Source organism: Mobula hypostoma, chromosome 20 (genome assembly GCF_963921235.1).
Source record: "Mobula hypostoma chromosome 20, sMobHyp1.1, whole genome shotgun sequence".
NCBI lineage: Eukaryota > Metazoa > Chordata > Chondrichthyes > Myliobatiformes > Myliobatidae > Mobula > Mobula hypostoma.
The window spans coordinates 42,986,134-43,002,582 of record NC_086116.1 but is presented as its reverse complement, the minus strand read 5'-3'; the positions used below and the strand labels follow the sequence as shown (position 1 = coordinate 43,002,582).

General features: G+C 42.1%; 1 protein-coding gene across 4 annotated transcripts in view; it reads right to left on the bottom strand.

Annotated features, from left to right (window-relative positions):
• sfmbt2 (Scm like with four mbt domains 2) overlaps window positions 1-16,449 on the bottom strand; it is a 226,853-nt gene that overhangs the window by 20,998 nt on the left and 189,406 nt on the right. For all 4 annotated transcript variants that reach the window (XM_063072736.1, XM_063072738.1, XM_063072739.1 and 1 more), the window contains 3 exons: window positions 15,109-15,284; window positions 11,453-11,613; window positions 9,563-9,829 (listed from right to left, as the gene is read on the bottom strand). In XM_063072736.1, the coding sequence (XP_062928806.1) occupies window positions 9,563-9,829; window positions 11,453-11,613; window positions 15,109-15,284 (604 nt within the window). The remainder of the gene's footprint in view (window positions 1-9,562; window positions 9,830-11,452; window positions 11,614-15,108; window positions 15,285-16,449) is intronic.

The window sequence follows — 16,449 nt, the reverse complement described above, 5'->3', positions numbered from 1 at the left end:
AACGTAGAAGTAGAATTCTATCACATTGTGTTTTCTTTTCAGTCAGTCATACAGAAAAAAGCTTTTCAATGCTCCCTGTCCACGTCAGCATCTTTACCCATCTACCCCAACCCTATTTGCCTACATTGGTACTGCATCCTATGTCTTATCAAGCGTTTGTCCAAATGCCTCTTAATGAGAGCAACTGTATCTGATTCCACCAAATCTTGATAGCAAATTCCAAGGTTCTCCACAGTGTTCACCACAGTATACCTCTGATCAGAGACTTCCAATTAGGAAAGCATCTTTTCAACACCAGCCTCTGCCTCTTAATTCTGGGCCGATTTGCCTTGGATCCCATGTGCCTTCACATTCTGGACCAGGCTACCTTACCTATCCTGTCCAATGCTTTAATGAATTCCATATAGACAACATCTACTGCACTATTATTAATATAATTCATTAGTTCCTGAAAAAAATTCAGACAAATTAATGAGGCAGGATTTCCCTCCCACAAAACCATGATATCACACTCTCCCTGCCCTTTCAAGCATACACAAATCCTGTCCCTTAGGATGCTCTCTGATAATTTCCCTAGCACTGATACAAGGCTCACTGACCTGCAGTTACCTGGCTTACCCTTGCTGCCTTTCTTAAATAATGGAAGAAGATTAGTTATCCTTCCAGGATTGCAAGGACGAGGAGGAACTTCTTTAGCCAGAGGATGGTGAATCTATGGAACCCATTGCAATAGATGGCAGTGGAAGCCAAGTCATGTGGTATATTTAAAGGGAAGTTGATAGGCTCTGGATTAGTAAAGGCATCAACACTTACAGGGAGAAGGGAGGAGAATGGGGTTGACAGGAAAAACAAATCAGCAATGATGGAAATGTGGAGCAGACTTAATGGGCTGATTGTCCAAATTCTGCTCCCATGTCTTGTGGTACTTTGTCAGGGATAGTGAAGATACATCAAATCAGGGCCCAAGCTATCTCTTCTTTGATCCCATTGTGTCCCATGATATATAACACCCCCTCCTTCATAATACTGACCAGATCATCTGAGTATCCTTCCCTGAACTCTTGCATCTTGCATATTCTTCTCTGTGGTGAGTATAGATGATTATAACATTATAGTCATTTAGGACCTCACCTATTCGGATTACCCCTTTAAGGAGACCTGCTCTCTCCCTGTTCCCCTCTTGCTCCTGATATACTTAGAGATGCTTCTTTTTTAAAAAAAATAAAACCATGGATAGGAAAGAATTAGAGGCCTTATGGGCCTGATGGGACTATCTCACCCTGATTGGCATGGACAATTTGGATTGAAGGGTTTATTTCTGTGCTGTACAACTCTACCAACAACTTGTTAATGATAATAATCATGGTCTGCAACACTGCAATTGAATTGTTATGGTGGGATATGAACTCAAGTTTGTGGATTAAAGGCCTGGGCAGCCAGACACTAGGCCAAAGATTTAAAGATGACCTTTATTTGAAGTGCGTTGTTTGTGTTGAGGATGCGCTGGGGGCAGCCTGCAAGTGTTGCCATGTATCCAGCAACAACACAGCATGCCCACAGCTTACCAACTCTAACCTGGACGTCTTCGGTAGCTGGGAGGAAACATAGGAAACAGGTGCAGGAGTAGGCCATTCGGCCCTTCAAGTCTGCACCGCCAGAGCACCCGGATGAAACCCAAGCAGCCATGGGAGAACGTACAAGCTTCTTATAGGCAGTTGCAGGAACTGAACCCTGATCTTACAGCTGTGCTGTAAACTGTTGTTTATCCATAGCTTCTGTGATGTAAGCAGCTTGACCGTAGCCTTTGTTCTGATGAACACCCAATGAGAATGACCTGACATGCTAACCCTGTCTGCTGAAGGAATGCTGCTTGATCTCAGAGTCAGAGGGGAACAGTACAGAATGGGGTCCTTCAGCACCCCCCATCCCAAAATCATACTGGCCATTAACCACCCATTTCTATATTCTCATTTTCTCCACGAGTGGTAAGGTAGCTACAGTTGCAACACTTGAAAAGATATGTGGACTGATTCATGGATAGGTAAATTTAGAGTGATAAGGTCAATCCAAATGCAGGCAAACGTGACCTCAGGAAGGCACCTTGGTCAGCATGGATGAGTTGGGCTGAAGGGCCTGCCTTGGTGCAGTATAACTCTATGACTCTCTAACTCTCCCGCCCCCCCCCCCCAACCCCTTAGACTTTTCCAGCCGCCTACACACCAGGGGCAACTTAAAGCTGCCAATTAAACTAACCTGCATATGTTTGTGGGAGGAAGCTCCTGTAACATGGGTCACAGGGAGACCATGTGAACTCCATACAAATTATACCAGTGTCAGCAATCTGATATCTGGTTCTCTGAAGCTCTACTGGATGCCTCCAGCAATTGTTTTATTTCAAATATCTATTTTACATTTTCAAGACCAGTTACTGGTTGATACAAGTGTTCAAAGTCATGGAGAATCTGGAGAAGGGGAGAGAAGATAAGGGCACAAACTCAAGGTGACAGGAAAAAGAACCAAAGGCAATAGGAAGGGAAATAGTGACAATGCACAGTGACAATGGGAAAAAATGCTACCCATCGAGAGGGGTGGAATGAAATAAAATGGTGACACAGTAGCAAAGTGCTTATTAAAGTACCAGTGACCCAGGTTCGATTCCCACTGCTATCCACAAGGAGTTTGTACATTTGTCCCGTGACCATGTGGGTTTCCTCTGGGCGCTGTGGTTTCCTCCCACATTCCAAAGGCATACTGGTTAGTACGTTAACAGGTCATATAGGTGTAATTGAGGGGTGAGGGCTCATTGGGCCAGAAGGACCTGTTGCCACGCTGCATCTTTAAAGAAATGAAATTTTAAAAATGGATTAAATAATCCAAAAGCAAAAAAAATTTCAGGGGGATAGGGGAATAAATAGTTCAGTTATTCTAGGAAAATGCTGGCAAGAGGCTGATAGGCTGAGTCACTTCATTCTGTGCTGTAAATTCAATACATTGGACAAAGGCGGCACTACTTGCTATAGAATCTCAGATGGCAGCGAGAAGGCATACAGGACTGAGATAGATGACTGGTTTAAGAGCTTCGTAACAACAGCCTCACGCTCAGTGTCAGCAAGCCCATGGAACAGATTGTGGACTTCAAGAAGGAGAAGTCGGAAGAACAAACACCAGTCCTCACTGAAGGGTGAGCAGCTTCAGGTTCCTGGGCACCAACAACTCAGAGGATCGATCCTGGACCCAACACATTGATGGAATCATGAAGAAGGCACACCAGTGGCTCTACTTTGTTAGGAGTTTGAGGAGATTCGATGTGTCACCAAAGATTCTGATAATCTACAGATGAACAATGGAAAGTATTCTGGCTGGCTGCATCACACCGAGTATAGAGGGACCAACGCACATGAGGCTGCAGACGGTTGTAGACCTCGCCAGCTCTGTCCATCTGGGACGTGACCTCTTCTTGTTACAACCATGAGGGAGGAGGTACAGATGTCCGACTATCTGCACTTACTGAACTAGGAATAACATTCTTTCCTCTGCCATCCGATTTCTTAACAGTTCATGAACACTATCTCGCTGTTCCTTTCCTATTTTGTATTATTGATTTATTTATTTTGTGATTTATAGTAACTTTATATTTTTTGCACATAATTGCTGCCACAAAATAACAGATTTAATATCAGCCACGTCTGATTCTGTAATGTTTCACCAGATTCTTTCGGGAGATTTCTGCTGGAAACTGAACACACCTCCAGCAGATCAAAGGAAAACTCAGCCATCATTTGCCTTTCCCCCAAAGTCAAATAGACGACTGACATTCACTATCTAGGGTCACATGTGATGACCAAATTAATGAGCTAATTGAAGACTGATGGTGTCTGAGGAACCATACACCATTATGAATTAATGCCTTAGGACAAGAAGGGAATAATTTATAATAATGAAGTACTGCATACAATAGTTTCATGAACACCATTGGTATGCAATCTGTTATAATATTAAGGAATTAAGCAATAATGCATTGTATAACAAACTAATACAGCAAAACCAAATTACCAATTCTAATTAGCAGCCATTTAATTTCCCTTTCTCATGTTTGTTTGATAGAATTAATGTAAGAATTTTTATGTTTGATTTTGTGGGAATGTCATTTTATTTTAAGACATTTTAAATTAATTACTTGTATAAACTTTTTTCTTGGCTCCCACACTACTTCACAATAATCCACTGAATTCTAAAATGGTAAAATAGATGAAATCAGTGACGTTTGATCTTTCCTCACAACTTTCAGCACCACATGACAATTCTGTCAAAAGAGGGCGTACTGGAATATTATAAGGTTATAAAATGCCATACAGACATTTCTGCAATCTTCAAGTGCTGCCTATTTAAACATGTGACCAATTAACCTACTAACCCGTATGTCTTTGGAGTGTGGGAGGAAACTGGAGCACCCGGAGGAAACCCATGCGGTCACAGGGAGAACATACAAGCTCCTTACGGACAGTGGTGGGAATTTGAACCTGAGTCTCTAACATTATAAACGGATTAAGCTAACCATTAACGCTACCATGCAGCCCTGACAATGATTCACCAATATACTCTCTGAGGACGGGTTCCAATGTTAGCTTGGCAACGTGGAATGAAGGAAAACATTATTTATTTGAGGGGAATGTCAGAAAACAGAATCTGGTTTAATATCACCAGCATATGTTGTGAAATTTGTTGTTTTTGCAATTACCTGGTTTTCTGCATTAATTACTCATAAAATGCGGGTTGATCTTCATCTAAGTCACAATAATAGATGAACACAATCTGCCTAAACAAATAACACATAAACAGTTGTACTTTTCATGTCTTTGTTGAACATGTTGCCTAATCATTCAGTGTAGGCTAGAAAAAATACGTAAACCCTTGTATTTAATAACTAGTAGAACCTCATTTAGCAGCAATAATCTCCACCAAACATTTCTTGTAGCTGCTGATCAAACTTGCACAACTGCGAAGAGGAATTTTAGACCATTCCTCCATACTAAGCTGTTTCAGTTCATCAATATTTCTGAGATACCTTGCATTAACAGCCTTCTTCAGGTCATGCCACAACATCTCAATTAGGTTAATGTCTGAACACTGACTTGGCCATTCCAAAATTTAAAAAAATTCTTCTTTTTAAACTATTCTGTTGTTGATTTACTCTTGAGTTTTGGATCATTGTTTTGTTGCATCCTCCAACTTCTATTAAGCTTTAGTTGATGGACCACTACCCTGACATTGTCCTGTAAAATGTCTTGATACAATTTTGAATTCATTGTTCCCTCAATGATTTCAAGTGTCTAGGTCCTGAGGCAGTGAAACAGCCCCCAAACCATCATCCTCCTTCCATCTCACTTCACAGTTGGGTTGAGCTCTTGGTGTTGGTGTGCAGTGCCCTTTTCTTCCAAACATAACAATGTGCATTTCTGCCAATAAGTTCAACCTTTGTCTCATCTGTCCACAGAACATTGTTCTAGAAGTGTGGAAAATCTAGGTGGTCTTTTGCAAACTTGAGATGTGCAGCAATGTTTTTTTGGAGAGCTGTGGTGTCCTTCCATGAACATCATTCTTGTTCAGTGTTTTTCTTATAGTGGACAAACGAACAGAGACTTTAGCAAGTTTGAGAAGTTTCTGCAGGTCTTTTGCTGTTACCTTTGGGTTCTTTTTCACCTCCTTCAGAATTGCAGATTGCGCTCTTGGTGTGAACACTGCAGGATGCCCAATCTTAAGGAGAGCAGCAACAGTACTAAATTTCCTCCATTTGTAGAGAATTTCTCTTACTGTGGACTGATGAACACTCAGGTCTTTAGAAATGCTTTTGTAACCTTTTCCAGCTTGATGCATCTCTACAATTCTTCTTCTAAAGTCCTCTGAAAGTTGTTTTGACCGAGGCATGGTGCACCTAAACAGATCTTTCTTGAGAAGAGTAGGCTCTGTCAGTAACCTGACTTTGTTTGTCTTTTTTTTTTATATAGGGCAACCCACACCTCCAATCTCATCCCATTGATTGGAACACCTGACTCCACATAGCTTTTGAAGAAGGCATTACCCCAGAGGTTCACTTACTTTTTTGAACCCAGACTGTGATTGTTTAAATGGCATACTCAGTATTGCTGAGAAGAACAATTGCTTGTGCATTAATAGTTTTGTCAGGTTGTGTGTGTCTATTATTGTGCCCTAGATGAAGATCAGACCACATTTTATGAATGCAGAAAAACAGGTAATTGCAAAGGGTTCACAAACTTTTTCTTGCAACGATATAGTGCCCATGATGGAGCTGACTGAGTTCACGACTTTCTGCAGCTTCTTTCAATCCTGTGCTGTAGCACTCCCCCCACCACCACCTCCCCACACACCAGACGGTGATGCAGCCAGTAAGAATGCTCTCCCCAGGACATCTGTAGAAACTTGCAAGTGTTTTTGCTGACATACCAAATCTTCACCAACTCCTAATGAATATAGCACTGTGTACCTTCCTTGTAACTGCATCGTTATTTTGGGCTTACAATTGATTCTTAGAGATGATGACACCCAGAAACTTGCAATTGCTCACTTCTGATCCCTTGTTGAGGACTGGTGTGTGTGCCCTCAGCTTACCCTCTCCAAAGACCACAATCGTTTGGTCTTACCGACATTGAGTGCCAAGGCTGTTGCTGTGACGTCACTCAACCAGCTGATCGATCTTGCTCCTGTACACCTTTTTGTAACTATCTAAAGTTCTGTCCACAATAGCGTCATCAGGAAATTTGTAGATGCTTTTTGAGCTGTGCCTAGCCACACAGTCATGGATGTAGAGAGAGTAGAGCAGTGGGCTAAGTGTGCATCCTCAAGGATCTCGTTGCAGAGCGAGGTACAGAGGCCCAGGTTTTGAAGCTTTTTCATCCACCATGACTTTCGTAACATAGCCCTTTCTATCTCCAGTTGTAATTTGTATTCCACATCCTGGTTACTATTCGGAGGCCTGTATACAACTCCCATCAGGGTTTTTTTCACCCCTGCAGTTTCTTAACTCTACCCGCAATAATTCTACATCTTCTAATCTGATGTCACCTCATTTTGAGGATTTGATTTAATTTTTTTACTCACAGCGCTATACTGACCTTTCTCAGAGGAGATTCCAATGAACCAGGAACCTTGAACTCTGCCTCCTGAACCAATTCCTCAACAATGAATTCATCCCATTCTTTAGCTCAGTGGCACATGGGACAGGCAACAACCCAGAGATTACTACACTGGAGGTCCTGCTTTTCTGCTTTCCATTTAACTTTCTATATTCTCTCTTCACAATCTCCTTCCATTTCCTACCTGCATCGCTGGTAGCAAATTGTACCATGACTTCTGGATGTTCACACTCCCCCTTCAGAACACTGTGGACCTAAGCCAAGATATCCCTGACTCGGGCACCTGGGAGGCAAAATACCATCTGAATGTCCATCACGTCCACAGAATCTGCCCCACTAGCTATCGAATCCCTATCACTACTGCATTCCTCTTCTCCTCCCTGAGCTACAGAGTGCCAGAGACCTGCTCACTGCATCTTCTCCCTGATAGGTCATCCCCACCAACAGTATCCAAAGCAGAATACATTATTGAGGGAATTGGCCACAAGGATACTCTGTATCGGCTGCCTATTCATTTCCCCCTCCTGACAGTCACTCAGGCAGCTCAAAGAAGACTCACTCCTTAGGAGTGACTACCTCCCTGTAGCTCCTGTCCACCACCTCCTCATTCTCCCACATGAGCCGAAGGTCATCGAGCAGCAGCTCCAGTTCCTTAACACTGTTTCTAAGGAGCTGCAGCTCAGTGCACTTTGTGCAGATGTAGTCATCAGGTCTCCCAAAGTTCCCACATCTCACACAAGGAACATACCACCAACTCTGGACCCATTCTCCGTGCACTAGCTAAATGAGTCCCATTTGCCCGTATTTCGATTATGAGAACACTCCGTCCTCGTTTATTGTCATTCAGAAATGCATACATGCATTAAGAAATGATACAATGTTCCTCCAGAGTGATATCACAGAAAAACAGGACAAAACAAAGACTAACACTGACAGAACCACATAATTATAACATATAGTTACAGCAGTGCAAAGCAATATCATAATTTTATAAAGAACAGACCATGGGCACGGTAAAAATAAGTCTCAAGTCCCGATCGACTCCTGAGTCCCTGACAGCAGGCGGCAAAAGGGAGAAACTGCCTGCCATAAACCTCCAAGCACTGACAACTGCCGATGCATTGGAAGCACCGACTACAGCCGACACTGAGTCCGTCCAACCGAAAACTTCGAGCCTCCGAAGTTACTATTACTCTCTAAACCAGGGCCCATGGACCCCTTGCTTGATGGTATTGGTCCATTGCATCATCAAAAGGGCTGGGATCTCCTGCTGTAAACCTTTCCTATTCACCTTTTAAAAGCTGTTAATGTACCCACCTCAACCTCTTCCTCTGGTAGCTCATTCCACATACTGACCACCCTCTGGCTGAAAATGTAGCCCCCTAGGGTTCCTATTAAGTTTCTCCCCAATTAGAAAATATTCTATGCCTTTTATGAAGTCAACAATGGGTGGATTTGTTCATTTTTACTACAATATATTGGACCCCATTGGAACTCAACTTCAATGCCTGCACCTTCACTGCTGCACGTCCTCCGCATGCAAATGGCAACAACACGCCTTACAACATAGAACAGTGTGACACAGGAACAGGCCCTTCGGCCTACAACATTGTGCCAAAATAATTAAATTAGTAATCAAATGGCTAACTAATCTCTTCTGCCAAGCACAATGCTCATGTCCTTCCACTGCCCTCCTCAACGTCTCAAAGTTTCTAATGTTTCTCTGCCTCTACTAGCACCCCAGGCATCCACCAATCTCTCTGTAAAAAAATTTGCCTCTCTCATCTCCTTTGAAATTACCCCCCCCCCCATCTTAAATGCTTGCCCTCTGGTACTAGACATATCAACCCTGGGAAAAAGATACCGTCCGTCTATCGATTCCTCTCATCTTATAAACCTCTATCAGATCTCCCCTCAGCCTCTAGCACTCCAGAGTAAATATCCCAAATGTGTCCAACCTCTCGTTGTAGCACATGCCCTCTAATCCTTGTATTATTGTTAAAAGACAATTAGATAAAACACACAATCAATACTAAAAAGTACAACTGTTAATGGGCAAGGTGTAATACCTGAAGCTCCCATTGAATTTTACCTTTCGATAAATCACAGCGAGGTTATTTTCAGACAGCCTTGCAGAAAACTGACAATTAGATTGGCAAGACATTTTCCAACCCTGACAATTTTAAAATTCGCCGTGGAAAGCAAAATCGAATATTCTGCAAAATGACTACAGCATTCATTTATAAACTGCCTATAATGTAGGAAAAACAGACCGAGGTACCATTACTGAATCTGATCTAATCTACTTTCCAACAGATGAAGTATATTAGAAAAAAAATAAGTTGCACAAAATATAAATTCTAAATAATAACTGTAGCCAGCCACAGTTCACTGAACACTGTACAATTTACCTTTGGTGCTGAGCATTTGAGAGAATCATATTTGTCGTCCTCAGATAGTGATAACGTCCGTGCCCTTCTCTTTCGCCTTGCACTGTCTACTATGTAAGGCCTGGGTTGTTCTGAAGCAGATCTCAACCTTTCTAATCGTTTTGGTTTGACATCAGGCATTTCAGAGGATGTGTCTGTTTGATCATCACGTGGCTCTGAGCTGGTTCCATCACTTCCTGTTTCATCATCTATCACATCATGGACACCTTCTTTGTCCTCTCCATTTTCCTACAGTTCATTTGGTATACAAAATAGCAAAATAAAAATGTCAGTTACTGCTGTGTTTGCCATGGCTGTTATACATATATGGAAACATTTTGGGATCTTAATGTCTGTAAGTCTGAGAGAACAAGGCAAAGTACTGGATGTTCAAAGGCAGCCTGTCCTGGGGTTAGAGGCTTTCCTGTGTGTGAGTGACTGGGAGGGTGGGAAAGGGGTCGGCTTTCCTGTTGTTGTCATTTTGCTTTGTTTCGTTGATGTTGTTGCTGCTTTTGTTCTTCTGCTGAACGTTACGGGCATGCTATGTTGGCGCCAAAATGTGTGGCAACAATCGTGGGCTGCCCCCAGCAAATCAGTGGGTTAAGTTGATTGTTAGTGCAAACCACCATTTCACTGCATGTTTTGATGAACACGTGATAAATAAATCTGAATCTGAATCTGCGGAAGAACAGAGGGATCTGGGAATACAAATCCATCATTCCTTGAAAGTGGCATCGCAGGTAAATAGGGCCAAAAAGAGAGCTTTTAGTATTGAGTACAGGAGTTGGGAAGTGATGTTGAAGTTGCATAAGACATCGCTGAGGCCTAATTTAGAGAATTCTGTGCAGTCCTGGTCACTGAGCTGTAGGAACGATAACAAAAAGATTGAAAGACTATAGAGAAGAATACCAAGGATGTTACTGGGATTTGAGGAGATGATTTATCCAAAATGGTTGAATAGGTTAGGACATTATTTCCTGGACTATGGGAGAATGCGGGGAGATTAGATAGATATATACAATATTCTGAGTGGTATATATGAGGTAAATGCAAGCTTTTTCCACTGAGGTTGGGTGGGACTAGAACTAGAGGTCACAGGTTAAGGGTGAAAGGTGAAACTTGAATGGGAACATGAGTGGGAACATCTTCGCTCAGAGGGTGGTGCCAGTGTGTTATGAGCTGCCGGCAGAAGTGGGTTCGATTGCAGCACTTAAGAGAAGTTGGCAAGTGCATGGATGGGAGGGGTACAGCGGACGGCTATGATCCAGGCGCAGGTCAATGGGACCACACAGAATAACAGCTTGGCATGGACTAAATGGGCCGAAGGGATAGTTCTGTATTGTAGTGATTTATGAATCTCTGTTCTTCTTTCAAACAAGTTGTGTTAATCCTACTTCATTCCTGTGCCTTGTTAATGCCGTTCTCTTCCACCCGTTAACTTTAAAATGTAGATCACAAAAAACTGCAGATGCTGGAAATCCAGAATTAAAAACAGAAAACGCTGGATAAAGCTCAGCCGGTCAAGTAGCACTTCTGCAAAGAGAAAGTTAACCACTCAGATCGAAGACACTTCATTGGAACTGATGATATTTCTGCATCCTCAGATGCCGCCTGACCTGCTGGGTTTTCTCAGTATTTTCCGTTTTAATTCCACGTATGAAACGTTAATTTGGTTTACAGTGGAATTCACTCATTTGCTGCACTCAGCCTCCTCAGCAAAATGTTCCCTGATACTCATTCCTAAATTGTAAGGATTGATTTTTACAAATTAACATTACCCTAACAAGCCAAAACTAATAATTTATACCGACAATAACTAACAAATCTACAGCACAGAGTTGCATGCTTCTGTAAATAAAATGCCAGTAATACCTGTGAAGTATAGTCGACTGAAGTAGAGGAACGCTTCTTCTTTTGCACAAAGCAGGACCTGCGTTTCTTCCTCCTCCTTGCTGGCTTTTTGTTGTTGCTTTCCATGCTACTATGTCCTACAGGAGGTCTGACGATTTTCTTCTTTTTTCCATAGTAATAAGCTGGAAGAAATGGAACAAAGTTTTTATTTGTTTAATTCAGGGATACAGCTCGGTAACAGGCCCTTCCAGCCCAACGAGCCCTCACTGCCCAAGTACACCCTTGTGAACAATTAACCTACTAATAAACACGGAAAACTCTTCAGGTGCCGGAAATCCAAGGCAACACACACAAAATGCAGGAACTCAGCAGGCCAGGTAGCACCTACGGAAGTGAATAAACAATTGATGTTTCGGGCCAAGATCCTTCTTCGGGACTGGAAGGGAAAGGGGAAGACACCAGAATAAAAAGATGGAGGGGAGGGGAGGGGGCAGGATAGGAGGCTAGCTAGAAGGTGATGGGTGAAGCCAGGCGGGTGGGAAAGGTAAAAGGCTGCAGAGGAAGGAGTCTGATAGAAGAGAGTGGAGCACTAGAGAAAGGGAAGGAGGAGGGGACCCAGGGAGAGGTGATGGGCAGGTGAGAAGAGATAAGAAGCCAGAGTGATAAGTAAGAGGGGAGGGGGAGGGATATTTTTTTTTAAACCGGAAAAAAAATCAATATTCACGCCATCAGGTTAGAGGCTATCCAGAAAGACTATATGGTGTTGCTCCTCCATCCTGAGGGTGGCCTCAATTTTGAGTATTGTGTGCAGATTTGGCACAAGAGGCGGCCGTGGACTGTCATGTCGGAATGGGAATCAGAATTAAAATATTTGCCCACCGGGTAGTTCCAATTTTGGCAGGTGCAGCAGAGATGCTCGAGATGCAGGTGGAGCGGGCCACTGCCGAGCAACCATTATGTCGCAGGCGCTACTGGACGACACTGAGGACGTGTCCCTGGATTTCGGTACTGAGGAGGAGCAGCTGGCTCTGAACAAGCCATTTTATGACAGGTCTCACCAATGTAGAGAAGGCTGAATCGGGAGCACTAGACACAATAGCCAACCCCAGCGGATTCACAGGTGAAGTGTTCCCTCACCTGGAAGGGCCTACTAACCCGTACAACTGTGGAATGTGAAGGAAACTGGAACATCAGGCGAAAACCCATGTGGCCACAGAGGGAACCTGCAAGCTCCTTACAGACAGCAGCAGAATTGAACCTGGGTTGCTGGTGTCCAGTTCTTATCATCATTCAAAAAGCTGGTTCTTCAAATAATTTGTTTCTTCCTTTACTTTAATTGACATACGGTGAATAAAGTTGATCCTTGATGAATTTGAAGTAGTGAGCAAATATTTTCAGGAAAACACCATCTGGGAAATTTTGAAGTGGACTTGGTATTTTCCTCAGGGTACTATTCAGAGTTAAGATGTTAACATAACTGATTTTTGTCCATTTTTACAGTCAACTTCAAAGGAAGTATATTTCTGAGCAGCGGCAGAGTGCAGCTGGGTATGAATATGTAACATTATCAATCAAGAATACATTTCCCCTTAAGTTTTTGTGTTGATAATATATTTACACTACAAGTTTAAAAAATAGACACTTGTACATTCTTCCTACTGTTTCTCTTCCTTCTCCACTCTCATTCCTGATTTAAGATAAGATTATCTTTGTTTGTCACACGTGCATCGAAACATACAGTGAAGTGTCATGTGCATCAAATTAAATCAGCAAGGATTGTGTTGCAAACGCCAAAAGTGTCCCCATGCTTCCAGCACCAACGTTGCTTGCAACACCAGTTCCTTTCCACCCACAGATGCTACTGGACCTGCTGAGATCCTCCAGAAGCTTGTTTGCTGTGTCTGAATAATATAAATCTGTTTGTGAAATAAGTCAAGGGTGCAACAGCATACTGGCCCTATAAACTGGAGAAACACAGCAGTTCATGCACCTCAGCTTCACATATAATACACTAACACCATAAGACACAGGAGCAGAAGTAGGTTATTCGGCCCATTAAATCTGTTCCACCATTCTATCATAGCTGATTTATTCCCCGCCCCAACCCCATTCTCTTGCTTTCTCCCTGTAACCTTTGAAACTCTTACTAATTAAGAACCTATCAACCTCTGCTTTAAATACACCCCATGACTTGGCATCCACAGCTGTCGGCAGCAATGAATTCAGTACTGTGCCGCTGTTCTGAAACAGAAATTATTGGAACTCAGCTTCAGAAAATAAGTTCAACATGAAACAATGTGCACGTTTAGCAGCAACGATTGAATATGGAGCGATCTATGTATCACTTGTATGGTAACCAATTGAAGAGGATCTGCTTGAGGTGAGTGGAAGAAAATTTAGGGGAGATGTCAGAGATCGTATTGTTCATGCAGAGAGCGATAAGCGTGTGGACTATACTGCTGGGGATTGTGTAGAGGCAGATACATTAAGGACATTTAAAAGACTCTTAGACAGGCAGATGGATGTAAGAAAAATGGAGGCTTATGGGCTACGTTGGAGGGAATGGTTAGATTGATTGTGGCTTATGTTTACATAGGTCAGCACAGCATTATGGGCTGAAGGGCCAGTGCTGGCTGTACTGCTCTATGTTTAATTAATAACAATAGACAATAGGTGCAGGAGTAGGCCATTCGGCCCTTTGCGCCAGCACTGCCATTCACTGTAATCATGGCTGGGATTATAACCCAGATATACCACGTCATTAGGTAGTTCTACAAATAGCTGTGTTCAGAAACGGTGCTGAAGAACCAGGAGGAGAAATACAAACTGTTCCCAGTTATCACCACCCCATCAGCAACCTTTCCTTCCTTCCAATTCCTGCTTTCCTTTAAAGGTTAACACTGACAAACTCAGGTCTCTGCAGATAAAAATTATATTTTGACAGGATTTAAAAACCCAGTGCAATTTCCTATAAGTGGTATGGCATGAATAATTGAAGGTGATTCTGAGGTTTGTAAAGATTTTTGTACTTTCATCTGTGAACAATAGATTAAAATTAAATAACTAGGGAAATTAAATTTGTCACGTGTACATCAAAACATTGAACATACAATGAAATGTGTCGTTTGCATCAAATCAGATCAGCAAGGATTGCGCTGGCCAGCCCGCTTCTAGTGCAGAAATAACATACCTACAGCTCACTCACCCTAACTGGAATGTGGGAGGAAACTGGAACTTCCGGAGGAAACCTGTGCGGACACGAGGAGAATGTGTAAACTCCTTACATGCATGGCGGGAATTGAAAGCTGATCGGTTATCGCTGGCATTGTAGAGTGAAGCGCTAACTGCTACAACGCCATGCCATTTTCTATGTGCTCATGTTCTTGTGTGAGGATGGTTCGCAAGTTCAAAAGCATCTGGCAGCAGCTTTCTACTCAGTACAAAGAAAATAAAGATCAAAAAATCTGCAGATGCTAGAAATCTGAAATGAAACAGGAATTGCTGGAAACACTCAAAAGGTCAGGTAGCACCTGTGGAAAGAAAATGAGTTGTTATTTCAGGTCCTGCTTTTCTTTCCACAGATGGTGCCTGGTCTGCTGAACGTTTCCAGAATTTCCTGTTTGTATACGAAGTCTGCTTAAACAGATCACCTAGTTATAATATTTATCTGTACTTACTATATTTTGTTTTTGTGTGCACAGAGCAATTTTCTGGGCACTTGTCAGTCACCATGAGTGGTCCAAACAAATTGGGGCAGCACTCTAACTTCATGCACGTCCTCCTGCAGAAATCAGCCACTCGATCTGCTGTCCTCACGATTTTCATAATTGCTCGGTATGTTTTCCCTTTATACCTTAAAAATAAAGACAATCCAACTGAAACAATTTACACACCATTCGAGTAGAGTTGTACAGGTATTTCGCTGCCCTGCCTCCATAACTACCAGATCAAGTACACGAAAGTTAACCCAAATTCCTACTTCATATAGCGAATCCAGTGATTGTACAACCAAGTAGTTGACCTGCGTCATCAAAAATCAGTGGTCACTACCATATATAGTGGCATCCAATCTAGGACCATCGCACTCAAAAACAGTTACTGCCCTCAAGCAGGCAGACTGATCAACACCTCCATCCACAAACCCATCCTATCAACCCTACCATCACTACTTTATCTTTTCCTGTCAGAATCACCTTATGTACAGATATTCCTGTATATAGTGTTACTTCATGTATATATAATCAGTCTATGTATACAAGCTGATCTTATGTATTTATATTTATTGTGTTTTCTTGTTGTGTACTTTAAGCTTACTGTGTTTTTTTTATTTTGCAATAGATCCAGAGTAACAATCGTTTTGTTCTCCCTGTATACTGAAGAATGACAATAATCAATCTTTCCTGAGCTGCAGTTACATTGGTGAACCAGAATGAAATGATTGAAAATGAATGTAATTTCATTTTGTTTGAAAAGACCAAACAGAACCTCTAATTTCGATTGCATTCACACTATCTTCAACTGATGTTGTTTCCACTGAAAACTAGTCAATCAATCCAAAATTTTCAGTTGCAGACTCTGACATGCAAATTTATGTTCCCAGTTATCAGATACCGATGTTTTACAGAGAACAACAATGATATAATTTTCCTCTGTGTTCTCCCAAATTGTCTGGCTGTATTTATCTCTCACTAGTTTTCTTTGTTGTGGTCGTTTCTTCAAATTGGTTGCCTCACCCCAGCTGCGTGCAGATGGTGAGTCATCTTATCAGGCAATGAATGCATATGTTGCCCAGAACTCACGCCATAGCTTGTCTTTCAATTAGGCTCAACACAACTTCCATTGCTGTATCCTGTTTGGACTGGAAGTTATAACTCAATTGCTTAGTGTATAGTTCTCTTCTGAAATCTGAAATCTGTGGTATGTTAATAGGTTTGTTTAAATCAGGAACACGTTTAGTGAAGTTTTCTTTCAATGGCCTTGACATTTGACAGTAAGGAAAAATGCCAGTTCACGACTGT